The sequence below is a fragment of the Manacus vitellinus genome, unplaced genomic scaffold (assembly GCF_001715985.3).
Source record: "Manacus vitellinus isolate BGI_N305 unplaced genomic scaffold, ASM171598v3 scaffold_21_pilon, whole genome shotgun sequence".
Classification (NCBI taxonomy): Eukaryota; Metazoa; Chordata; class Aves; order Passeriformes; family Pipridae; genus Manacus; species Manacus vitellinus.
In genome coordinates, this window is record NW_021939546.1 from 4,710,291 (window position 1) to 4,737,000 (window position 26,710).

Sequence of the window (26,710 nt, forward strand, 5' to 3'; positions counted from 1 at the left end):
CTCCCACATCTTCACACTCCAGGGGATGTTGGATCTGGTGGACAAACCCCCTGGAGAGGCAGAATCCAACAGCCGAGCCCATTCCCAGGGCCCTGGAGTTGTGCCACATCAAGTTCCCATGCCGGCAGGAGGGAATTCCTTCTCTCAGATAAATCCTAAGTCAGCATTCCCCTCAGTGCTTGTCACAGCTTTACCCCTGGAATGCTGCAGGAACCTGCAGGTTTGTCCCACAGCCTCCAATCACAGTGAAAGCGAGTTTTGGGGTCCTCAACAGAAAACATCTTTTAATCCCTCAGCACACACAATATTTTTGAAACCAGAACATCAGATCTGCATCACAGTCAACATCAGAAACAAAGCAGCCCACAAGAGCCAGGTCAGCAGCTTGTCCAAAACCACCAGCAGCTGGGTTTTGTGTTAAGCTGGTCTTAAATTCACACTCGCTTTGGTTTTTACTATTGTCGTTGGGTTTTGCCCTTTTGGTTTTGCCTCTGTTGAGTTTAACAGAGATTTAGCTTTGGAATACACAACAAATTCATCCTTCTTAGCTCCTCAAAATAGTTCTCTGAAAAGGCACATGTACAAAAATATTTACCAACTATGAAGTAAAAAAAAACAAAACCAACAGATTTGGCTTGCAAATAGGTATGGGCTTTTTTACCTGGTTATCCCAGAAAATACAGCCAGAATGCAAGACCTGATTTTCCTCCCACCTGGAGCTCTCCCACTGACTGAAGTAGGGCTGTGGAGGCAAACTGACTTCTCCAAGTCCATACAGACAGGTTAGCTCACACAAGATCAAAAATACAGGGTCCTTGGATCAAATTCTTGTCTTTTCTACTGCAGAATCTTAAGAAAGTGGTTGGGAGAGATGTCAGTTTTATGGTAGTACCATTTGTACTGGAATCTTGTGTTCAACAACAAAAGTGTGGATGTTTAACTTCCAAACATCAGTTTATCCAGGTAACACCCACAATTAATGAAAACTTAAGAATTTTTATTCTCTTCCTCTTCTTGAGGCTTCCCTGAGCCTTTGACTGCTTGACTCCTTCCTTCCAACCACATCCAGCTCAACTTGGTGTCACAAGTCATTCCCAGTGAAATGACACATTCAAGCTTTCCCCCCCCAAAACCACCTCCCATATAAATATTTCAGTCTACATATAAGGTCACTCCTTGCTCCCTCATCCTTGGGGTCCCCAGGTGAACCCTAAAACCAGAACAAGCTCTTTGAATGCAGTTTGAGGAGACACTTCACTCCTAAACAGAGAGAAGATGTGTGCATGGGTCTGTGCTGCCAATACACGTGCTCTCCCCAGGGGAAAACTGTTGGACAACAAGAAATGGAGAGAAGCCCAAGGCTACAGAACTGGATGGAACCCACACCAAGACAAAAGGACAGTCAGTGACTGCATAAGAAAGGCATTGGGTTCATTTGGTGGATGGTGTTGAATCCTTCTGAGCCCTTGAGGAGTGTCTGGGAATCTCCCAAAGCCTCTCACCTCAATGTCTACAGCACCCAATCTGATTTCAAATCCAATTCTTCACTGGAGTTGTCAGACGTAACACCTCTAACAGGCACCAGCAATAGGTAACATGGTACCTGAGGTAACTTGGACAATCAGATCTCTAAAGGAAGGCCTCACATTTGAAAATTAGGTCAAGGAATGGAATTTTTTCCTACTTAAATCCTGGCACTTAAATACAGAACCCAGCTCCAAAAGAGGAGAGCTCCTGGAGGAAGTCAGGAGAGGGAAAAGCAGGGGAATGCATCAACACCTAAAAACCCAGTAGTAGTCTCAAATTATGGTGTGATGACAGCAGAGTTTTTCTCTGTGGCCTCCTTTCCCTTGGCAGCAGCGATCCCAAACTGTGGCACATATGGCACCATGGCTTTGGGCTTGAGGCTACTTTGGATAAACCCATGGACATCCCTCGGTGTGCGCTGAAGAACTCCCGTGTCTGTGAGCAGATTCCCTGTATGGAACTGACACAGCATCTCAGAACTTTCTGTTAGAAAAATACCATTTTCTCTTTTTTCCAATGGTGTTATCCCAAGGTAACACAGGCTCCGCTCAAGACTGTCCGTGAAAGCATCGTCGTGGTCGGAAGGCTCTGAAAATCCCTCTGAAGAGATAAGGGACAGGGTCTTGCTGGGCTGCCTGCCCGGTGAGCCAGGGAACACCAGAAACACTCCACTTCCCACCTCCCAAGTGCTACTGGAGAAGGCACCTGAAACCGTGGAATCTTCTGCTAAGAAGCATCGATCAAAACAACTCCTTGGATTCATTTTCCACTCGCAAAGCCCATCGGATCGGGAGTTGCCGACAACAGTCGCATATTTGAGGTCAATTCCTCCACTGCCCTGCACCTCCTGGGAGCTCTGGGAGGAGCTGCTGCTGTTGAAGTGGCTGCTCGAGCAAGCAGAGTCACGTTCAGAGTCTTGGGGGTTTGGAAATGTGGAAGCAATTCCTAAAAAATCTTGTGTGTCTTCTTTTTCCAAGGCTTTGGTGACACTGATGTCTTCCAGCACTATCTCTGCATCTAGGAGAGGTTCAAATGAGGTGGCTTCAGGGTGCTTGGTAAAAAGATGCTCAAAAGTTTCAGGCTGGAAGAAAAAGAGATATTTTAATGCTCATCTCTTGCTTAAAAGTTTTATTGCAGTATCAAGATACTGATTTTTTGGATCACAAATCCAAACACCTGAGTGCATTCCCAGGGCACTCTGAGGACCCTGGAGTTTTGCCACATCAAGTTCCCACATTGTTTTTCAAGATCATATAGTTGAAAATCCTCTACAATATATTTCCTCAGCAGATTTAATAATTTATATGGCAGGTGAAGTAACTTTCCTTGCTAGGATTGTATTATTCAGGGTCAAATTCAGCCTGTCCACAGTATTTTTGGAACACCTCCATCTAAGTAGCAGCTCTATGTTTTGGGTGAAGAGAAACACCTTTACTTCAGAGAAATATAGGATTTACTACTACTTAATACAGGTGTGTGTACAGCAGGATGAACTGACAGCAACACCAGCACTCGGAGAGCTACAAAGGAAAACTCACTTGAAAAACATATATTTCTAATGAATTCAGGACAAAACAGACTAAACCAGGTTTTATGTACATCAACAAACCATGTTTTACAGCAGGGAAGCTGCCAAAACAATGAGGAACATGTCAAAATACTCAGAGGAGTGTGCAATTATAGCAAAGAGGGTACAACTCATGTATCTTGGGCTTCCAGTCACTCCAAACTCACTATCAGTGTTGCCTTGGCCCTCACGTGACAGGACTGATTTCTTGTGACTTCAGTACTTGTCCCACACAAGTCCATCACCAAAATTAACAGGAAGATTTTGGACAACCAAAAAACCTTGTGTCCCCCTCATACACCTGCTCGCCTGAGGCAGGTGGTTTATCCTGAACACAGATGTTTATATCCCTTCCCTCATCCCAGCCCCCGGGATCTGCTCTCTGGGCACCACAGCAAACACAGATAGAGTTGCCTACAGAGATTAAACCCACCACATCCAAGGACCAGGGGTGTTGTGTGGCAAAGGCCACCATCTGTCAGCTCTGACACATCACTCATTAAAGCCTGTCAGATATTTATCAAATACAATGCATAATCCAGTGTCTTGGGAAATGGAATCCTCTGGAGTATCAGCCAGGACGCAGCTGGATTTCCAGATGCATGTATGGTGTGAGCTAGGTGCAAACTGCATTAAACAACAGGCAAAGGAGCTCCATAAAACTCAGGAGAAAAGTCAGCCTCAGGTCACCAGCTCCTAGACTTTGCTGACCAGATGGAACTAGATCCAAACCCACAGGGAAGCTCAAGCATGGCCCCAAGATGCTCTTTTGGAATTACCAGACCTAAATTTGGATTATTGTCTCGGTGATGATACTCTGGGACCAGGAGAAACTTTGTTTGCTGATACAAACTAAGGTGCATAAACGTTACACCCACGGGATTCTACAACTGATTCACTAATTGCTGTAAAATTTAAACATTCAAAAGAGCTCTTGGGGTCTGGTCCTGGCACTTTTCCAGCTCTCAGCTCTCTGTATTGCTGACTCCAGAGGCTCCAAGTTCTTCCTTCAGAAGTTAGGCAGGGTCTGGCCTTACCCACAGGTAGAGCCCAGTCCTGAACTCACAGCAGCCAGAATCCCTGGGCTGGGGGAAGCAGCATCACCAGGGAAATACACACCTGCTGAAAATTAACTCCTTGTGCCCACGAGCAATTCTTGGGGTTTGGAACATCCTCCCAAAGCAGCTTCTTCATTCTGAAATGTCAGGTAAATGCTGGAGTTGGTACGTCATAGGGGCTGTACTGTACAGAAAAGGAATCTCTGCAATTTTATTTATCCAGAGCACTATGACCATGAAACATTCATTTTAGATATTATAGATGGCTGAAATTTAATGCAAAATATAAAGAAGTGACATACCAGGTGGCAGTTTTGCAAATTATCAAAGGTCCAGACAGTCTGTGCTGGATGACCCCAACCCACCAATGCCTGAAGGGGCTCCAAGAGAGCTGGAGAGAGACTTTGGGCAAAGGCCTGGAGGGATGGGACAAGGGGAAATGGCTTCCCACTGCCAGAGGGCAGGGTTAGATGGGATAGTGGGAAGGAATTCTCCCCTGTGAGGGTGGTGAGGCCCTGGCACAGGCTACCCAGAGAAGCTGTGTCTGCCCCATCCCTGGAAGTGTCCAAGGCCAGGCTGGATGGGGCTTGGAGCAACCTGGGATAGTGGAAGGTGTCCCTGCCCATGGTAGGGGGTGGAACTGGATGAGCTTTAATATTCCTCCCAACCCAAACCAGTCTGGGATTCTGTGAAACCAGTTCAGCAGACTGGGACCAGTGAAGCTGCACCACCTGGGACTTTTAGATGACAACAAAAAACATACCTTTGGTGTGAAACCAGCAACACTCCCAGCAACAAAACAGAGGTTGAAATAACTATTGGCAGAACCACGGAGAGGCTGCCATTATTCTCATTTTCAAATCCACCTGGAAATAAAGGAGTTCAGATAATAATGCAGAAAAATAATTTGTCTGTGAACAAATAGTTTGCAATAGGGAAATAACACAATAGAAACAACTGCTTAAATGGAAAAAAGCCTTGATAAACAGTGTCATTGCAAATCAACAAACCTTTCCCTTGAGAATAAAGAGACAAAAAGGAAGGAATCATTTTAAATAGGAATTTAGTTTCTCACTGAACTCATCCCACAGAGTTTTCAAATTAAAGCTACTGAAGTCTGTTTGTAGTTACATTACAATTGCTTCATTACCAATATTTTTTTCTGGTAAGACAGAGACTTTTGCATGTAAAGGTCACTTTTATAAGCTCCTATTTTATAAAAGACAAGGACAAAGATCCTGTCAGTCACCTTTGCTAAACTGATCTGTTGCTCTGGCTCTGCCAACTCCTCCAGCAAACACAGGGTACAGGCTGAACTGGTACTTCTCAATCAGAATAAAGTAATCTGGAAAGAGGAAATCAGACATTTGAATCCAAAATATTATCCAACTTTTAGACAATTCCCTCCACAGAGGCTCTGGTCACAGTTCAGAGTTCAGATCAACCCAGAGAAGGCAATAAGGGAAATAATCCTTTATAGATCCCTACTTTAATATCATAAGATTAAAACTATTAATCCATCCTGGATAATCCAGCATTATTCTGTCATGGAATTAACATCTTCATGGATCTACTGTAAAAACTTTTAAGGTTAAAGCCAAAATGCAAATGAAAAGCACATACTAAACTAATTAGCTTCTGTACTCAATATTCCAGAACTAATTTTATTGTATTGCCACAAAATGAACACACTCCTGAGCCTCACTCTGTTAACCTGATTATTAAAACAGTCACTCCTCTAATGATCATCAAAGATTTGTCTATTGGTCCTTACCATGAAAGACATCAGAAATAAAAACAGGACTCCAAAAGCTCAGCAAAATAACATTATGCGGTATATTTTCAAGTGCACACTCACCATAAATGTAATATTTACTCATATTTGGAGGAACTCGCACCCATTTTGTCTCCTCCTCTTTGTTAAGGTTCTTCCACTCAATAACAAAGGATGTTATCATATAGATTTGGGGTGAGAGAGTCCAGACCACAATGACACAGGTGCTGTTCACGGGGTAAGCGCTCAGCGACCGCACGGCATCCACTGAGGAACAGGGGGAACAGCCATGATCAACATCCCATAAACTATCCAGGACTGCTAAATTTCAGCACTTGAACACTTGTTTAGTTATCTCCTACCTAATAAAGCCTGATCTTCAGTTGACATCAGCAGAGATGTTTCTCTCTAAGCTCAGTTAACACCAACCAGTCCCAGATGCTAAATACATCAAATTTCTTAGACATCAAATATCCCGATTCTCATTTGCACCTCCTTATTTATCCTTAACCAAAAATTATCAGCAATACTGAACTGTCAGGAATAAACACAGCAGAGTGCAGTCAAATCCATGAATTGCTACTCAGGAAGTCAAGCCAAACCTCTGAGAACTCTGCACCCTGGCAGCCCGTCAGGTGAGCAGCCAGAAACACAACCACATTTCATTTTGGAAACAACAAAACATTCCCCAGCAGGAATGTTGGGTGTTCCCAAGACAAAGTAGATGAAAGATTAGTTCTACAGTAGGATTTCATTTTTCTTTGACTAATTGCTTTATATTCTGTTAGGAGGGAAGTCAGCCCAGTGACAGACAACTCTTTTCCCAACCCAAAGATCATTAGGATTTTCATACAATGGAAATTTCAGTTTTCAAATAGCTCTCTTGGTCCTGAATGTATCCCCATAAAACATTTCTTATTCTAACAGAGGGAATTTTATTACAAAGAAAGAGCATCACAAGGATTCCTTGTGATTCCCAAAATGGCTGTTCTTACCTGTGCTCATTTGCTGTGAGAGAGTTAAATTAAAATTAACTGAAGAAACTCCAATAGAATTCATGGCTAAAACTGTGATGGTGTGAGTGTGCTCAGTCCATGGAAAAGACCAGGTGGTGCCATGATCAACATATTCCACCCAGGAGATGTTCCCTGGTGTCTGGTGCTTTATGATGTATCGGCTCACGCTGCACAACGAGTGGTTCTTCATCAGTGGCTGTCGCAAAAATGGGCATTAATTCATTCCCCTGGCTCTCATTTCCAAAGCAAATGTTATTTGGGCAGTGCCAATTTTAAGAAAATATGACCCAATATATATATATATTCTGTAGCCTGGCTCCTGTCCTTTTAGCCAAGGCACTGGAGTCCATGTAAAGACTTAATTCCTTCTGTGCCTCTCAGAGAGTTGACACTTATTCCCTCTCTTCCCAGAACAAGGAAAGACAAACTTTTAGATTCCTACAGTAATTCACTGTTTCACACATTTTTTAGGGTTCAAAACCCAGAGCAGCCAACTGCACACAACATGGGCAAACAGGAGTGAGCAGGCACTGAGGGACTTTTTCCTCTGTCCTGCCTCAGCCTTTAAAAGCCAAGAAGGAAAAACCATCTCCAACTGCATCCCAGTAGTATAACCAGTATTCACCAGGATTAGCCAAGCAAGAGGCAGATCCCGAGTCCCATAAGCAATGACTGCCTGAGTTTGCCTCACAGGGAAACATGTGGTTGTCAGACTCCCTTTTTGGCATTTCTTGCCATTTTGTGGATCAAAATGGTGGCTGCTCTCACCTTCCACACGAGCGTAATGTTCTTCTGCCTCCTTGCTGGATCTTCGGTAACGATTCTCCAAAATTCAGGGCCTTGCAAGGGAGCTGCAAAATGACAGTTTGGAAGAACAGTGTCACTCCTCAGTCTGGAAAACACTGGCCCAGATCTCAAAGTGCCCCTGGAAGGACACAGACCTCTGATGTCCTGTACAAGTGTTTGGGCTGGTCTGCTCCAGTCGCTCCAGTACCCGGATCCATCCAGCTCCCTGCACCGCACCTGGACAACATACTCCACACAGAGCTGCTCAACTTCTATCACAGCTGAGCTGCTTGGGGTGTTTGAGACTTCACAGAGCTGTGACAGAAGGTTAAAAAAATGTAGAATAAGAGCAAAAGTCTGTTTAGGCAGCTCTCGGAGTCAAAATCCCTGAAAATTAATCCAATGAGAAAGTGAGATAACCAGTAATATTCCTTTGCTAGATACTGCAAATGCTTATGCCTCTGATTTCTTCCATGCCAAATATTCCACAAAAAGCAGCTACACAGTAAATGACAACGCTGCAGTGATTCCTGCTCCAATTCAGACAAAAAAAGACAGTACCTCCCATGGAATCTCTTCCCTGTTCACTGCATACCGGATCTGGAATTTCAGATCACTGTTTGTAAACACAGGGTTTGTCCAGCTCACGTTCAGCAGCCCCACATTCCTGGTGAGTTCTGCTCTGATATTGGAAGGGGGAAGCGGCTTCACTGGAAAATTGGAAGAGAAAAAAAATGGCTGTAATATCTGCACTGACATTCCTCATTAAATCCAATCATTACTTTTTCCTCATCCTGGGGGTAGCAGGTAACATGTTGTGGCCTCTGCAATTCCAAGGAAAGCAGGACTGTGCTGCAAACACATAATCCATGGGCACGTTTCCTTGTGTTTCATTTTAATTTAAGGCAGTTATTTTGGTGCTGGCATTCAGCATTCATCCCTGCCCTGGGACAAACAGCTAAAGATGTTCACATTTGTGTCTAAAAAATACCCAATGAATGCTCTGAGTCACAGAACAGATTATAAATCGTGATTTGCACATTTTTGAGTCTTTGAAAACACTCAAACACTGCTCCTGCCTCTTGGTTTATACAAATTTAAGTGCTGTGTGTGCCACAAAAGAAACTTTGCGTAAGTATGAAAGAGCATGAACAGTCCCCATGATCTTAAATAAATATATAACTGTGTAAATAATACATATAGTGCCCTACTTATCAAAATAGAAACTAATTGAAGGCATATGAGGTATGAAAAGTTAGATAACCAAAAATTACCTAATTAAAAAACGAGCTGCCTTTTTCAATATAACATTTGTATTTTGTGTAGGGAAAATAAACATGCAAAACTGGATGTTTAATTTTACAGGTATTTGGTGCAGTTCCAATTTGCTCCTGTGCCAAGCAAAATGTATGGAAATAACATGTAATCCAAGACAATATCAAAGTTTTTATGTTCTTTAAGTTATTTTAAATGCTGTGGAAAACTTTAACTATACCATCTAAGGACTGAAATCCAAAGTCACAAGCGAAGAGAGATGTGCATGAACCTCAACCTACCCACATCTGCTGGAATGACACAGGTTGGGGAGGATTCAAGTGTTCCTAGGAAGTGCTTGAACTCTATCCACAGAGTATATCCAGATAAAAGGAAAATAGGCTGAAATGTGCACTCGTAGGAATGATTCTTCTGCAAATGGCATTCTTTCACCTCTGATTCTGGAGATGGGCTTGGAAACTCAGAACAATAAATCTGGCTCCTTAAAAGAGAAAAAAAAAAACCACATTCAGTTGATACATTGCAATTCTAAGCTGCTCATGGCAACAACAAAACAGAAGTCTGGAGGTAATTAAAACAAATAGTGTCACTGGAACCATCCTGGGGGGTTTGATGATTATTTGGGCAGATCTTGAATCTGCACTAAATGGCTAAATAGCACTGCAGTGTCACTCCTCAAAGCTTTGGCTCTTTGCCTGGAAAAAGCAGGACATGAAGGCTCTCCCCAGTGCAGAATGTTTTGATAGGAGACTGACAAGAAGAAACAGGTACAGCAAGAGCAGCTCCATAAACTCATCAATCATGTGATTTGAGGTGTTAGCAATAAACACAGCAAGGCAGATCTCCTGCCAAGAATTCACTCCAGTCAGGAATGACTTCCAAAATACCAACTGGAAATCAGGGGAAAGCTGCCACACAGACCAGTCAGACATGTACAGTGAGGTCTCCAGGAGATGGAAATCCCATAAAATATCAGTTCTGGAGGCTGCTTTTAAAATACAGTTATCACATCTGGCAACAGAAGAGAGGAGACTGGCTTCTGGATAAAATGGCCCTGGATAACTTGTTGGAAATGGAAAGTTTTCAAATTTCTCCTCAGCTTGTGCACAGCTCAGAGGGTGTGGTGAGAGGGGCCAGAGAGGGTATTAGTTACTCAACTGAACCACAAGAGTTACACTTGGTTGAATCTCTCCTCTTCCTGTCCAGTTTAATACTGATTAAAGCAGTGCCTTGTGCTTTGGAGGTTTAGCTTGGCATTCCCTGTTCTCCCAGAATGATCCTTTCGGAGCTGTTTCTGTTGGCAGCACTGACTGTAGAGGAACATGTAGTAACAACCCAAGCAAAACAAAACTCCAGCAGCCAAACCATCACACACATCACTGCAGGGCTGCATTTCAGCTGCAAAATCTAACAGCAGCAGGAACTCAGAAGATTTTTTTATTTTATTTTCTCCTCTTTTAGATCTTACTATGAGCAAACAACAACAACAAAAAAAGAACAAAAAGAAGGATCACAGTAAGCACTAGCATTTGGGAAGCATTTGCAAGCAGTCTTAAAGTCACTCTTTGATCTAGCAGGAATACTAACAAATGTACAGATTATCACCTCCTACTAGAAAATAACATTTTTAGCTAGACCTGAACAGTGAAAAGGTGGGAATAAAAAACACGGCAAGAGCAGCATGGGTTTTATTCCAAGCTCCCTACCCAGTAGTACACTCATTATATTCATAGTTGTGAAGACAGTTTAAACAAAACCTACCTTAGCAGTCAGCCAGTCACTAATCCTACCTGAAAAGCCTTCACTTGAAATTTCAAGCATTCCAGTTATTTCTTTAGTCCAGAAAACCCTGTGAAATATTCACCTTGGTACAGGATACTTCAAAATTTCAGCCTATCTCCAACAGAGAAGACAGTTTGGCTTTCCAAAGGATTAGGCCCTCAGCAGTTTGCCAAAATTTCTGCATATCCAGTCCAACAGAGCAGTAAGATTGGAGATTTTTTTCTCTCAGGAAGGGTTGTCTGTCTGTCTGTCTTGTTTATATAAAGACTAAAGTGGTTCTAGGAAACTCTCAAGCTCAATATATCAGTAACTCCAAGGGATTCTTTAGTTTCATGGTAAAACAACACTACCAGGAGCAACATTTGTGCAGATGAATGAAGATAAGGGTGCTGGTACCACTGATTTCATAATCAGGTTTGTATTTTGCAAACAATAATGTGTTTGCTGCACACAACATCCCAGTTCTCCTGCTCTGTCTAAAAGACAGACAAAATTAAACTATCTGAAAATAAAACATCAGGAAAACTGAGAACTCCCCATCTCTGAAAGTGTTCAAGGCCAGGTTGGACTGGGCTTGGAGCAACTTGGTCTAGAGGAAGGTATCCCTGCCCATGGCAGGGGGTTGGAATGAGACAAGTTTTGAGGTCCCTTCCAACCCAAACCATTCTGGGATTCTAGGATTCTATGAATTGCTGTAGTCAAAGATGCAATATCCACTTCATGAACTAAGATTTGATTCTCTAAGCAAGATTTTTTCCATCTGAAATGAATTTATTTCATCCTATATTTTTATCTGTCTGCATATAGAAAAAAAGATAACAGAATTATAGAAAAATCAAAGATTATATGGAGACCTCAAGAGGTCCCAGGTCCTACATCCAACTCAGAGCAGGGTTAAATTCAAAGACAGATGGAGTTGCCCAGGGCCCCATCCAGTCAGGATGTGAGAGTCTCCAGGGACAGAGATTCTACAGCCCCCCAGGCCATTGCTCCAGTGCTCAGACACTCTGTGAATGGGCTTTTTCCTTACTTCTTTACAATTTGTTAATATGAGCAACCAGAATAATTTTTATAACTGATCCAAGCAAACTACTTGAAGAGAGTCGGCTCCCAAAGTGCATCTACAGTTTTTAAAATGCTGAAAAACATAAATAGATGTATGTTACATACTCAGGTATCTATGGTTCCCTTCTGCACACACAGTTATACCTCTGGAGTTCCAGCTGGAAGAAATCCAGCTTACAGAAACTGGAATTTTCTAATTGCATGTATTCAGAATTATTCGCTGGCATAATATTTTGAGCAATGCTTTCCTATCACAAAGAGAGAATTAAAAGCTCTACATACCTGTAGTATCTTAACTGCAAGGAACTCCCAGGGAGTAGTAACATGTTTGGGTTTGCAGACCAACTGCAAGTCATTTTAGTCAAGTATCCATCTGTTTCACAGGTGATATTAATATTCATATCTAATTAAAACACATTGAAAGCTTATTAATAAAGATACAATGGTTTATACAAAAAACAATGCTCAATAAAAGCTATTGGAGTTCAAATGGAAATATTCTGACCTTACTATTAAAATGCACCAAAAGGAGAATTTAAAATCCAGCTGGAATCTTACCTACTACATATAATTCAGCGTATCTAGGATGACATTCCCTACTTTGGTGACAACAGTACAATGTGTCATAGAAGAAACTTCCTCTAGGTTTGGTTGCTTTCAAGTTGAAAAGAGTAACTTTGCTTACGCGATCGCTCACAAGGGTATAAAGACTGGCTGGGATTTCTTCTGCTAAATTCAGCCACCAAACAACCTCCTGGGGCTCTACAATCTTGCTTTTGTTTTTATAGATGCAGTGAAATGAAACATTAGAACCAGCACTGGTCAGGATCTGAGGAGGGAAGTACAGGACTTCAGCTGCAGAAAAGGGAAGAAAGGGGAAAAAAAGCTGTTGAGATTAGAAATTGAACAAAAAGAAAACATAAAAGCTAGAAAATAGCAATTACAATTATTATTATTATCATCACCATTATTATTATCATTATCATCATCATCCAGTTGTACTTCTAACTTCTTAATCACTGTTAGCAACTACAATGCAGAGGAGCAGAAATTACCCTTGGACTGTCTCTCTCCATAACTGATGTTTGTAAATTCTGATAAAAATAAACTTTAATATCCCCAGGCAAACATGAGTGAAATGAGCAGAAAATCACTGGAGGGTACAGTGGAAGCAACACACAGCAGCACAAGGGAAACATAAGAAAATTAACCAATCTTTCCAGGAGTTGCTGCTCCTGCTCCTACTGAAGTCAGCAGATTAAAGTCTCAAAAACTTGTTTTACAATCTCAGCAGTGTAATTAACACCAAATGGTGGCAGCAGTACAAAAATTCACCCAGGCATAAAGACACTGAATTTCCCAAGGATGTAAAGATGTGTAAGCTGAGCCTCCATCAGTCAGGGACTCAGGGGAGGTACAGGTGCTGAACACCTGCTGGAATGGAGCAGTTTGCCAAAGATCATCTCAAAGCCAGCATGAAAATCCTTAAAAGGTCAGGTTTACTTTCCACAGCTGAGGAACCACTTCAGAGATTTGTAGAATTTCCCCAAAATACAGGCCTGCTCAGAAAGCAGAGCACACTTAGGATATCGTCCCCGTCAAGGATTTTCATGTTAAATATAAATCAGAACATGAGGCTGGTCAGCTGTAAAAAACTAGAACTCCCTGCATGAAGAAATTAACCCCTCTCTGCTGCCATCAGGTTGTCACATTGGGATTATTCTGCTGATGAGATGTATTTTTAATAGAATTACATATCCCATAAATGTGATTAATAAAAAATAATCTAACAGTAACTACTGCACCTCTTTTAAATCTGTATTTCTCGATACACTCATAAACCTCTGAAAATTATGAGTATATACATATGTGAGAGAGAGAAAATGTGTATTCACCCCTAAAAAATTCTCAAAGTTATATAGTTCTATACACACACTTTTTTTTTTTTTAATTTATATGTCTATATAAATGTAAATCCAGAACATTAAGGGCCAGTTAGGTCTCTAGACCTATAATCAGGCATCCTGTGTATCATGTTTATTTGCCTTAAGGGTCTGTGTATTTTCAGTTTTTCTGGGAAAAAGCTCCATTTCAAAAGTCTAATTCTTTCCTCAGTACTTGGTTTAAGCACACAGATGACATGTTTAGCCACAGTAAGAGATGTCCATGTAAGGGCTCAGGTAAAGCATTAGTTCTGGCATGGAATGGTTCAGAGGATTCTTGTGACAGCACAGGCCAAAACATCTCCAGTTAATCCTAAGCAAAGCATGGAAAAATCCAACAAAAAAAATCAGAAAGTCAATTTATGCATAGCATTACACACCTAAATGGGTTGTTAAATGTACACTGAGTTCTGTTCTGGGTGTTCAGTTCAGCTACAAAGTGAGAGAAAGCATTAGAAGAAAAATCTTGTAGCGAGTAGAGATTCAGCACTGCCAACTGTCTTTTGAAATGGAAAACCTATTGGAAAAAGCTTTTCCTGGGTCTGAACAGGTGCTGGGTGAGCAAGGCACAGACATGGAGGTGTCACGAGCTGCCACTGCAGTCTGCACATGTTATCCGGAAATCCTAATGCAAGTCTGGCACAGAGAAAAGAGCTGAGCCTCAGGCAAAGCCAGGCAAAAGAGGAGCAGGAGAAAGTGCTTCCACTGGATTTTTCAGCCCATAACACCCTCAAACTCATTCCACAAAACAAACAAACGGGGACATCTGTTCTGTTCCAAAAGACTACTCACTGCACGTGACCTACCTCCCAAACTGAGATCATATGGTGTGCTCCAGTCACTCCAGAACCCCAGACCCTGGTGATTCCTGCACCTCACCTGAACCAAGTAAGAGGAATCAAGTAGGGTATTGTCAATGGCCAGTGAGGCTTCCAGAGCAACTTGAACCATCTGTTGGATTATCACAAGCCATTATTGTTGTATAATGAAACAGGAAAAGAGAAAGACACAAATTAGTCTAGAGAGTAGTTTTTAGGTAGCAAGTTGGGTAAAAAAGCTTTCTTCTTTAAATTTACTGTGAATTTGATTCTGGTAGAAGTTGCATAACTCTGTGGAAAACAAGTTATTTCATTATGGATTGCTAATTAACGGCTGCTTTTTATTCCAGAACCAGTTGTGTGGTAGAAAAAGCAACTTGCTAATAAAATCTATAAATATTAAACATACACACATGTATCATAGAATTTTGGGGTTGCTGAAAGTAAAAGGCTTTGCCTTCAGACTTCACAGAACCTAGGATTTCATCCAAACAGAAAGATAGAAGTTTGTTGTAAGACCCAGCAGGAAATGGGCCTTTCATCCCTGTGTAATGGCTCTTTACAGATGTAAAGTCCAGCTTTCCCAGCTGAGGGAAAGGCAATGTGCCACACCCAGCTCCACCAGACCTGTCATGTTCCTCAACCCACCAGAGCTTCTACTCAAAGACAAGGAGGGTTGTGAGAAATCCTGGGCTCTGGGAGACCCCCTGATCTGCGCTGCTTCATGGGAAAACCGTGGGAAATCCAAGAGCACGGAGCTGCCTCACCTGCCAAGTGCTGTGCCCTGGCTTTGCAGAGATCCTCACTTGGTACTGCAGAGGGTATGGCAGCAGTGCAGGCTCAGACCAGCACATCTTCACCTGACCTCCCTCTGTCATTTCCAGATGCAGGTTCAAAGGAGGTTCAGGCTTTACTGCAGACAAATTCATTGATAAGTTCAGCTCCAACCTCATTGCCTGTGACTGCTGGGTTTTACTGAGCCAAAACTCCCTCTCACACCTTCTCTTTAAACTCAGTTTTCACAAGCTGCTCTACAGCTGCTGTGTGACACTGGTGATGTGTAGCATCACTGGAAAAGCGTGCCCTGGCACTGTTATATAGCTGGTGATCACAAAATGCTGTTTCACCTGGTGTTTGCCTTAAATCTACATGAATTCCTTGCCTTGGGCCATGACTCTTCCCAGCAACCAAGCATCAGCCTGCCTGGCTGAAAAGATGGGATGGGTAAGAGAGGGATGGGAGAGCTGAGCAAATCAATCTGCTCCTCAGAAGACAGGAGATAATGTCCTCATACAAAGACTGTATACAAGGACTTTCTAAATATTCCCATCCTTCCACAGTGATTATGGTTCTGAAAGAAGGTCTCTAGGAGAGCTACCTTAGGGCAAAGTAAAATGGAGGGTTTGGAAATTTCCCACGAGGATGGAGAGAACTCTCTGGAGAGGGGAAGGGATGGGCAATTGGGAATGATCACTAAGATTGTAGTCCCACTTCCCCAGACAAAGGCAAGGACCCCAGATCCTACTTCTATCTGTTTCTCAGACCTTTACAGATCACCAGTCTTTTGGTTGGCCTTGTCCCCATTCAGAGTTTCGCTCTTACAAAACATTGCAGGGTGAGCAGCAAGTGCAAAACTGAAGAGAAAACATTTCCAAAACATTCCCATTGGGCAGTGGGATGTGTTCCCTTCCAGTTCCATCTGCACTGGGTTTCCAGCTCTCTAGAGTGTCTCATATAAGCAGTATTACTGGAATCTCACTCAGTTACACCACAAACCTGTTCTTATTTTCAGTATAAATTCACTCCACTAAGTCAGATCTTATTTAATTATTACTTATAAACCATCTCAAAGCAATTAAATTCATGAAGCCCAGCAGGGAGTGATTTGAGAGGAGGCAGAGCTCTGAAAACCAAAGTCAGAGGCTTTTACATCACACTCTTACAAAACAGATCACACTTTCTGAACACAGATAATGATTTCTATTCTGCTGATGCCACTGCTCTACTATAAGCAAATAAAATAAACATTACACAAGCATTCATAGTTTTACATTCAAAATAATTTTAATTGAGCTGAATCTTGGCAGAACATATACTAATATCATGCATTTTTAAAACATACTTCACTAAGCAGAACTAACTAATTATGTCATTTTAAATACTGGCAGACTCAAGTTTGAATTTTTAATTTTTTTCCTGTAGCATAATTTAAAAGCAGCAGATGAAAAATGCAACCTCTTCTCTTCAAAACTAGCTTACCCAGAGACTTTGTACTGATCCTGTCTGCACATCAGTTGGGAAGAAGTTTATAAAACTCATAAGTTTTTAAATTAATAAGAAGTTTATAAAACTTCAGTTTTACCCCCCCACAGATGACAGACTCCTTGCCTTTATGGAATTCATCCAAATCTGCAGTAACTGGGCATATTGGACAGCAACACATATCAAATTCACAATGTCAGTACAGTTTAACTTGATCAAACACAGAGGAATGTTTTCCAACTTGGACAATGATGGTGTTGAATGTATAAGGAAGGGAAGCAGCAGGACAACAAAGCTGCTTGTGAAAAGAGGTGGGGTTATTTGTTAAGTAACTTTTGGAGCAGCTTTTTTCTCCCCTCAGATTTTAAGTCCTCAGCTACATGGACAGAAAAGCTCCCTCACAGCCCCACAATGAAACACAGAGAGGCCCTGATTAGAAAGGAAAGAATTAGAAAGAACAAGTACATTGACTGCCTGGCCTCTGCTCACTTTGGTTTGTACTGGAGCCCAGACAGGCATTAGGAGCTGAGAAATCCCAGGAAGCCTTTTCCTGTCCTGTCTGTGCCCTTCTTTTCCAGGAGAGACATCCTGCTGCTGTTGCCCATTAAGAACAATTGAAAATATAGGTCATACTCACCTATGTCAATGGGCTTGACTGACATCAAAGGTGACCACAGAGGTGTCACACCAGCCAGCACCTTCAGCCACATGATGTAGGTGTGGTTGAGCCTCAGAGAGGGCACAAGACACTCACATGTGTCATCCTCAGTGCACTCACACTGAGCAATCCTCACAGTCTCCTGGAGAGAGCTCGTGGACACATTTCCCAGGGACAGCTCTGAGCTACAAAAGGGAAAACAAATCATGAACCAAAACAGACCATGAACCAAAACAAACCAGTACTTTTTCTATATCTCAAGAGGTTTGTCCATCTAGATAAGGTTTATTTATAAAAAATAATATTAATTGATGAAAAAAATAAAGAAGTAAAAATTGTAACTAATGGCTTTGACTTTGCTGCTTCTCCCTTTTGAAATTGTTTCCAAGTAAAGTAGTTAACATGATTTCATTAAAAGTATTCCTAAGGCTTGGCTTTAAAGCAAATGTGTTACAACACTACATGATACCTGTAGTTTAGTCAGACTAGCTCCTGAATCCTGAAGGTCTCATTCCTAGATCCTTCTCAAGCACACAAAGTTAGTTTACTTTCCAGTGGACTAATTGGCAGCTCCCTGCACCCTCTCCCTCGAGATTATGTTCTAATTCCTCTTCATGAGGCACTGAAATAATATTGAAACAATTTCATATTCCTTCCAGCTTCTGCTACAATTAAGCATTACAAGTAATAAAATAATCATGGAATGGTTTGGGTGGGAATGGATCTCAAAGCCCACCCAGTTCCACCCCCTGCCATGAGCAGGGACATCTTCCACTATCCCAGGTTGCTCCAACCTGGCCTTGGACACTTCCAGGGATGGGGCAGCCACAGCTTCTCTGGGCAACCTGTGCCAGGGCCTCCCCACCCTCACAGCCAGGAATTCCTTCCCAGTATTCCATCTAAACCTACTCTCCTTGGAACCAGCAGTCCCCAAAGTATTCTTTATTCTCATTTCTAATCCACAGATATTCTTCAGTCTCTTCCAAACACAGCTCCATGTTTATGGAGTCCTGCAGGTATTCAGTGGCACAGGCCTCCCTAAGGTAGGGGATTTAAGAGTGTGAATAGTTTGTGGCCAAACTTCTCACAGCAGCAAAGCCAAGACAAATCCTGACAGCTAAACCACTTTGGATTCTTTCCTGCTTTTGACTTTTCATCTTTAAAAAAAAAAAAAAAAAAAAAAGCTTCTGTTTTGAATTGTTCCAAAGTAATTTTGGAATAATTTCTGTACAGTAAGGGTTTTGTTTTACTAATTCACAGAAAGAAATTGAAGTTCAGAGAAAAGAACCTTTCTGTACATTTTTTAAATAGTTTTATAGCTGGCATGACTCATTGGAACACTTGAATTCAGAGAGGGTAGAGAACTAAAAGAATGGACAAGATTTTCTGTGCTTTTTTTGGTTTTAGTCAATTTGCTATCTAGTACTTTTATTTGAGTGTAAAGCACAGGGGACTGGGCATGATTCACTGCTTCTCTTACCATTCTCTGCCCTACTTAAAAAGGAAAAGGTCAAAACAGAAGAATTATGGATTATGGGAAGAGCAGATGCAAAGCCCAGACTGGGCCTGCAGGAACCCCACCAGGGTCACTCCTGGCTCATCTGGAGTCAGGGCCTCATCCCCCCATCCTGCACTGATCAGCACACACAGGTGCATCCCCCTTGGGTTTAGGACATTCTCAGGCTGGGAGCAAGGATTTTTAGCACCACTCTGCCCTCACAGCACTGTGCTCTGCAGTAACCACCCCAGAAGTTATGCAAGTTCCTACGAAAACGTAGTTTATGTTTATTAATGCTCCAGCCAGCCAATACTGACATTCCCAAAATCATTTTCAGCAGGGCTCACAGACTTCAGGACACAAGAATTATGCTGATGGCATCTGGCAGACGTAGAGCTTTTAAATTACTTGGAATTATTTTGTTTTTATAGTTGTGGCTCCGCTTTTTTTCTCCTGAATTTTCTTTCAAAGACTTTGCAGAATTTTCTTTTAAGTTTCTCTGCTTTCTACTGTTTCTCACTGATTTTATTAGTCTCAAAAAAGCCACAATCAATTCATAAGAATGTAGTCTTTTCATCAAACCATGTCTTTGATCTGATCTATCTGGAAACTGGTTACTACCACCCCACCCCCTAATCTTTCCTAATCATTATTTCAATTTTTAACCATCAAAATGAACTTATTTACACCCAAAAAGCGGTGTACAGGAGGAAAAATGGTAAAGAGTTTTTCTCCTTGTTGTGCCAGTGTCAGTACTACTGACTCATCAACCCTCACAAGTTCAGGAGAGGTCAGTGCCCTCACACAGTAGAGCAAGAGGAGAAATTTGGGGCAAACTTCAAACAAGTGAAAGGCAGCGTGGTTTTCAGCTGGAAACATGGGATTAAAGCATAAGAAGAAGGAAAAAAATGAAATACTGCATACCCTGAACCACAGAAATAATTAATACTGCAGCAAGGGCATGTGCCCAAGGCTTGCTTTCCTCCTCCACTCCAAACCCTGTCACAGATTTAGTCACCACCTTAACACCTCCTAAATATTTTATATTTTGGTGCACTATTCAACCCTACTTCAGAAGGTGATTTTACTTATGCTACATTAATCTGTGGCCCCATGGCAAACTTTTAGACTTTAAATGTCTTGAGTGAATTTCAATCATATTCTTGCAATTGGAAAAATGAACTGAAAATAAAAAGTCAAAACTATTTTAGGAAGAAATACATGAACTTCTACAGTCCCTCTAATTTTAGGAAAGGTACATCCCATGCAGGTAGCTATGAAATAAAGGTACTATTGTAATTCTGCTCTCAGTATTTCTATATATTGTTTGTGCAAGCACCACCTTTAATAGGAATCAATGGAGCTGTCCAAGGTTCAAGGACTTTCCATAAAAATATTCCAGTGTATTTGATACATAACAGCTCTAGCAAAATCCTTCTTTGAAGAAGCTGCCCTGTTAAACTGCAGAACATCTGATGGCTGTTGAGCTCATGGGAGGATAAATCTGTAATGAAAGGTTGATATTCCCTGGCTGAAGAAGGCTCGGTGTATGACTGATGCACTCAACTAAGACACCAGTCTTGGGGCTAATGGATGGTTTATCCTTCAAAAATATGGGAGTCTAGTCCCAGAACTAAAGGAGAGCCCCACAGGTACTTCAAATAAGTCAGAAATATGAATGCATTCTATACACCACCATCTGTTGAAAGGGCAAGTGATAATCAGTGCTCCAAATGAACATTTATCTGTGTCACTCCAAAGGGATCCCTAAGGCTAAGGCATTTCAGCTCATGGAATTAACCACTGGGGTTTACAACATTCCTAGAAAGATCAATCACTTTTGGTAGACAATTAATCTAAATTATCTAATTTGGAATAATCTTTCCTCTCCCAAAGCCAAGCCAAGGAGAAGGTACAGCTCCATCATCACCTTTGCTTGAGCCTCTCCCAGAACACGGCACTGGTTTGGGCAGAACAAAATACTTCTATTCCAATGATACCATTTACAAGCAGGAATACTGTGGATGTGCAAAATAAGAGGGTATTTCTTTAATGCTGTAAAAGATAAAAGCTGGGAAGGACCCAAGCTTTTTTGTTGTGGATTCTTCTAGGTCATTATTTTGTGCACTGCCTGTCCTGTATATGAGAATTCTGGCTTGGTCTCCTGACTCCCAGGGAGAAACACATGCCAGGAATGCATATTTTTAAAACTGGGCATGTTTTCAAGGTATTTTGGCTCATGTGAATAAAATGTTAAGGTATCAGCAAGCCAACAGGGAAAGCTGTCACCTCACCAAAGTCTGAAATGCTTTACTAGCTGCTCTCCCAGCACACAGGGATCCTAAAGGAAAAATATAAATACAGAATCTGGGGAGTGAAACAAGTTCTCCAATGTCAGGGACTGGTCTGTATCTCACCTTTGCAGCAAAGAGGAATCAAACAGAGAAATGCCAGGAGGACTCTGGTGAGTCCTTAGGGCCTGCTCTCCTAAATTGCATGGCACTTACTGAATTCCCTTCATAACACAAAGAACCTCTTCATCCCAGCTGGGACTCCAATTTGTTGTTCCATGGATGTTTGGCATACCAAAAAAATTCAATACAGAGATTACTGCCCTGGGATCACTGGCAAAGATTATCCTATTGCAGTTGGGACTGGATGGAACAGAGGCAAAGTCAGATTTACTCCCATAAACACCCGTGTAATGGTATTTCAGAAATCAAAGTAAGGAAGAACCAACTTAATCAAAATTTGATTTCAGCTTTAGAGTATTCTGTCAGCTAACCAACCATATTTATTCCTAGTTAATACATTTGCTTTCTACCCTGATTACAGGGATGATTTGTGGCAAGACATTTGTGGCAAGACACTGTTTTGTTAAGTAAAAGATATCACCTGTAAATTCAACTAAATCAGCTATTTAAGTTTATCCTGCTTCCTAAAGAAATTAAGTGTCTGTGTTTATGCCATTCTTTCCAATCCATCAGTAATTCAGAAGAAACTGTGTGGTTTCATGGAATCACACAGATCTTTTTATAACCAAATCAGGCAGGTCATATGCACAAGACCTGCCCACCCACAGCCAGGATGATTCCATCTATCACCATTCCAGGGAATATTTACCACAGTGACAGTTGCACAGGTGAGTGTCTCTCAGAGGCATTGTTGGGATTAGAGTAGCATTTGGCACTGTATTACGGGTTAAGCACCATAATTACTTCAAGAGAGACGATATTATGGTCAAAAGCAAATAAAAGGCAGAACCAAGAGGGCAGCCTTAAAAGTAAGCAACTGTAGCAGCAAAGAAACTTTAACAAGTCAACACTGATTTCACTAAAGCATTTTAAGAAACACAGAAAACACAAAGGAGGAAGACTCTTCATTCCAACCATTTCTCATTTAAAGAAACCTAAATTTTCCATATTGCCTAAGATTACTTTTAGACAAGACAAAGGTACATAACATAATCTGCTTTCTAAACTTGGGCTACCACTGTGCTGCAACCTGGAATGCTGATATTTTAGAAAATGCTTTCAGATTTCCAATGTCAATAGTGCTAAATTTAACAGAGTCTGTACTTACCCAGCATAAAAAAGATTAACCTTCAAGTCCTCTCTCAAGGACAATCTCAAAACCCGCAGGTTACAAATTAACAGGTCCAGCTTGCCTTTAATCCAACATTCCATGTTCCAGTTTGAACCTAAACAAAAGAAAGGGATTACCCATTCCTGACCTATATTAAAACAAAATAAAACCACAACTGAAGAGCCAGAATAAAATTCACTCCCAAAGAGAGGACAAGTAACAGATATTCCATGAAGGTGAGGTTGCACCACAAATGTGCAAATGTTTATGAATAATCTGTATTGAATTAGATGCCCTTTGACACTTGCAAGGCTCCCAGTCTGCAGTACTGCTGCACTGGCATTATTAAAGAAGGACTGTTTTTTACCTGGCTTTATGGACAAGGCTGCAGGGTGGAGAAAAATGAAGCTGCTGCTGCTGGTTGCTGTGTTGCTGCTGTGAAGGGGCACAGCTCTCTGTGGCTGTGCTGCGGGTTTGTGCACATGCAACTGCAACACGTGGGACACACTTTAACAGAGAGTCTTTTGTTCCATGGGGAAGTTCTTGGAAAATGAAATTCTACTCTACTGAGCTCAATGAGATTCCTGCAGGCCAGTATGTTCCTCAGAGACTGGGGTTTACAGGAGAAAAACAGTCTTGGAAAAAATAATTCTAATCCATGTACAGATATTTACTAATGCATCACAATTCATGCAGAAATTATGCCATTCGCTCTCCATCTCCCCCACCTCCTAAAGGAGTTTAAAGCCCATGTCCATAAAAAATATATAATATCTTTCTCATAGTGTGTAAACTCCTTTGAAGTTCTGGGCTTACATCCTCATATGCAGTGCTACATATTTTATTCAGAACTCCCCTAGAAAGGCAGCTAACTTTTTTTTCCCCCTTGAAACTGTGCTCTACAATCTCCTTCATCTTCCACTACAGACTCTGTGAGGAAGGATTTTACCACACTGTGTTGTGTGCCCAGGATAAAAATGAATCCCCACTAATACAACCCACCCCTCTCCTCCCAAACAACAAAAAACCCCAACCTGTTTTTGAAGAAGTAACTTCTTCTGCCCTTGAATGCTAAACCCACCTATTTCTTGAGAAGCAGAGATATTTATTTCTGAAGGAATAAACTTCCTTGCCTGCAGGCTTGCTCTGTACAAAGAACAATCAATGTTGTTGTCACTCCAAAGGCAACACAGAAAACTTTCTTCATTCATTAGAGGCTTGATTTCAGATGTCCTACGATGGTCTCTCCTCAAACCAAACCAACTCTCAACTCCGGCAGAGAAAGGGCTCAGAGATGTCTCATTCAGCAGCACACAGGGTAATGTAAAGTTCCTGGGAGGAATTGGATGGACCATACAATGGGCAACTGCCATTTGAAGGAAGTCTGCAAACATAAAGGCAAAGATATTGGAAATAAATGAAAAAGTTGATCTTGTCAGTGAAAAGGGACTGGTTGATGTTATACAGAAACACACTCACAACATAAAAATCAGGCTGTTTCCAGGGGCTATTCTATGAGTTGCAGACACAATTACTAGAAACATCCCCTCTGAACTGGTGCCACAGCTGACAGATGTCAGCCTTTCTGCTTAAACTCACAACACCTAAACTTTGGATTTCTCAAGCTCTTGAAATAAGGCCAAGATTGTAGGGGAAGAACCTCTTTGGGTTAAAATGGCTTATATTAATCCAAAACACGGTGAATCCTATACCCAAGTTCACACACTTTACAGGTGTGAGTCTCATCTCCCCTGAGTGCTGGAACACATTCACTCCAGCTCCTATAACACAGCTCCATTTCTGTAGGAAAAAAAAATAATCCTGTTGTAAATATAAGACATAATCACACTGGAACCAGAGCATAGTGTTACAAAGATGTATGACTGAGTGCATTATCTGGGAAATGAGATGCAGAAAAAAGAAAATTTTTTTCCATCAGATCCTTCAAAATGAAATTGCTCTGACCACATTTGCAGCTCCTGTTGGTAAGTCAGAACTTGAATTCCACTCCCAAGGATTTTGAGAATGATGAGAGGGTGGGTTTTGGAAACAGCTTACTGTAAAACACTATGATTTCAAAGATTAAACCCTAGTTACAGAAAGGCATGTGGCTCATTTGTGCACTTTGCACTTAGCTGTTTGCTCAGTAAGGGCATAAATATTTTAAGCAGTTCATTAGATAGAAATTAATTGATGCTCTATGCTTGCAAGGGCCAAAATAAGAAAAGAACAGAATTTCTCTAGAAATTAATAGCACAGAAACATGAGCTAAACAATATAGAAGTACAAAAGTTTTTAAAAAATAGTAGATGCAGTGTGTTATTATGCAGAGTGTTAAAGTGTTTAGTTTTCTCTCTCCACAGATTTTGTGCTGCCACACTCTTGGAGGGTCCTGTTCTTTCCTCCTCTCCCATTTAACAGAGTTTGTGCCTCTGTAAATACCAGCTTCAACATGCCTCCTGGCTGCATGGGGAGGATGCAGCAGAGCAAACAGACTCTTAGTCCCTAATATATGATTTAAAAAGGACAAACAAGTGACATGAAGCAGGACAAACAACCAACGCACCACCCAATTCACAGCCCGTCAGCTCCCCTTCCAAGGAACAACTTCCCCCTCACATATCACACCCCAAGGGATTAATTAAATCTTATCAAGTCAAAATGTGTGCAGCTCCTTCCCACTTCTTTAGAAATGTAAAAAATAAAGTTAAAATGACCCAGAGGAAGCCCAGAACAGCAGCATATCTGAGCTAACAGGGCTAAAGACGCCAGCTGTGGTTATCTGCTTATGGCCAACCCATGGATACGCTGATTTTCAGTCATTCCAGGCCATCAGAGAGCACAAACTGCTTGGAAACCTCAGGAAAACTCCCTGAGTTTGTCAATTAAAGGTACACAATATGTTCAGATCACGTAAAGTATTTAAAAGAATGTCAACAATGCAGTATTTGATACTGAGTGGATAAAAGTACATATATAGCAAGATAAAAAAGATGTATATATATATATAAAAAATATGTATAAAGAAAAGATACAGAAATCTAATGATTTATTCATCTTCTATAAGGATATAAGATGACACAAATTTTGAGATTAACTTCACTGGATTAAAGTCTTCTTTCTCCCTGAGCATGATCATCAAGTCTTCAAAAAGTTCTTATTTTAGTAAAAAAATGAGAGGCAAATACCAGCTGTCCCTGAACAGCATCTGCCAATATTGTTACAGACATTTCCCGATTAGAAAACTAGTTTATTAAATCCAACATTTGCAGTTGGTTGAGCACCCTTTAACAGCCCTGTGCCCATGGAAGCAGGAATGTCAGCCTCCTAAAAAGGCAGAGCTCAGGCTCAGTGACACCTCGGCTACACTGAGACTTTGCAGTTCTGGTGGAAAAGGGATCTTTCCTTATGCTTTTGGACCTATTTGGGTAACAAAACAAATCACCCACAAATTTCTCTCTTATCAAATTCTGACTGGGGCATTTATCTGAATGTCTCTTGATTTACCACATACTTTCTACTGATGTTTCCTGAGCTTAAAAGTCAGTTCACTGCTTTTTTGGGGTAAGAGACACAGGCACAACCCTGAGAGGGTCAACATTTCAATCCCACACAATGACAACATCAGGTTCTTTGTACATTCTAGATGCATGTTGTGATAAGATACTAATCCAGTTGCATGACTTGAGACACCACTGTGAAACAGAAATGTTTCTCTTTATTCTACACAACTTCCAACAGACCAATTCTTTTAGGAACTTACCCAACAGCACAAGAATGGTCAGAATGATTTGCCAATACATCTTGTTTTGTAGAGCTGATCTGAAAAACACACCGAAAATTAACTGAGAGCTGACAATTATCAGTCTATTATTTCATTAGGGTTTCATTAGGGTGCACTTCAGTTAATTTGACACTCACACCTTCGTAAACAGAATCGCAGAATTCCAGAATGGTTTGGGTTGGAAGGGACCTTGAAGATTATCTCATTCCACCCCCTGCCATGGGCAGGGACACCTTCCACTGGACCAGGGAAAGGAAGAACAGGCCAGAAAGTCATTTGAGGAAAAAACTTTGCTTAGAATATCAATTAAAT

At 41.3% G+C, this 26,710-nt stretch overlaps 1 protein-coding gene across 1 annotated transcript; it reads right to left on the reverse strand.

Moving 5' to 3' along the window:
* LEPR (leptin receptor) lies at positions 1 to 26,433 on the reverse strand. Its single transcript, XM_008925101.3, has 18 exons — positions 26,378 to 26,433; positions 23,696 to 23,998; positions 22,612 to 22,729; positions 17,511 to 17,716; positions 15,379 to 15,524; positions 14,600 to 14,744; positions 12,409 to 12,705; positions 12,133 to 12,253; positions 9,285 to 9,484; positions 8,290 to 8,438; positions 7,884 to 8,043; positions 7,711 to 7,793; positions 6,922 to 7,138; positions 6,011 to 6,193; positions 5,402 to 5,497; positions 4,916 to 5,018; positions 4,214 to 4,289; positions 1 to 2,608 (listed from the first exon to the last, which is right to left on the reverse strand). Exons 1-18 carry the CDS (start codon positions 26,415 to 26,417, stop codon positions 1,805 to 1,807), a joined length of 3,447 nt encoding a protein of 1,148 aa, XP_008923349.3. The 5' UTR covers positions 26,418 to 26,433; the 3' UTR covers positions 1 to 1,804.
* Positions 26,434 to 26,710: the final 277 nt, after the last annotated feature.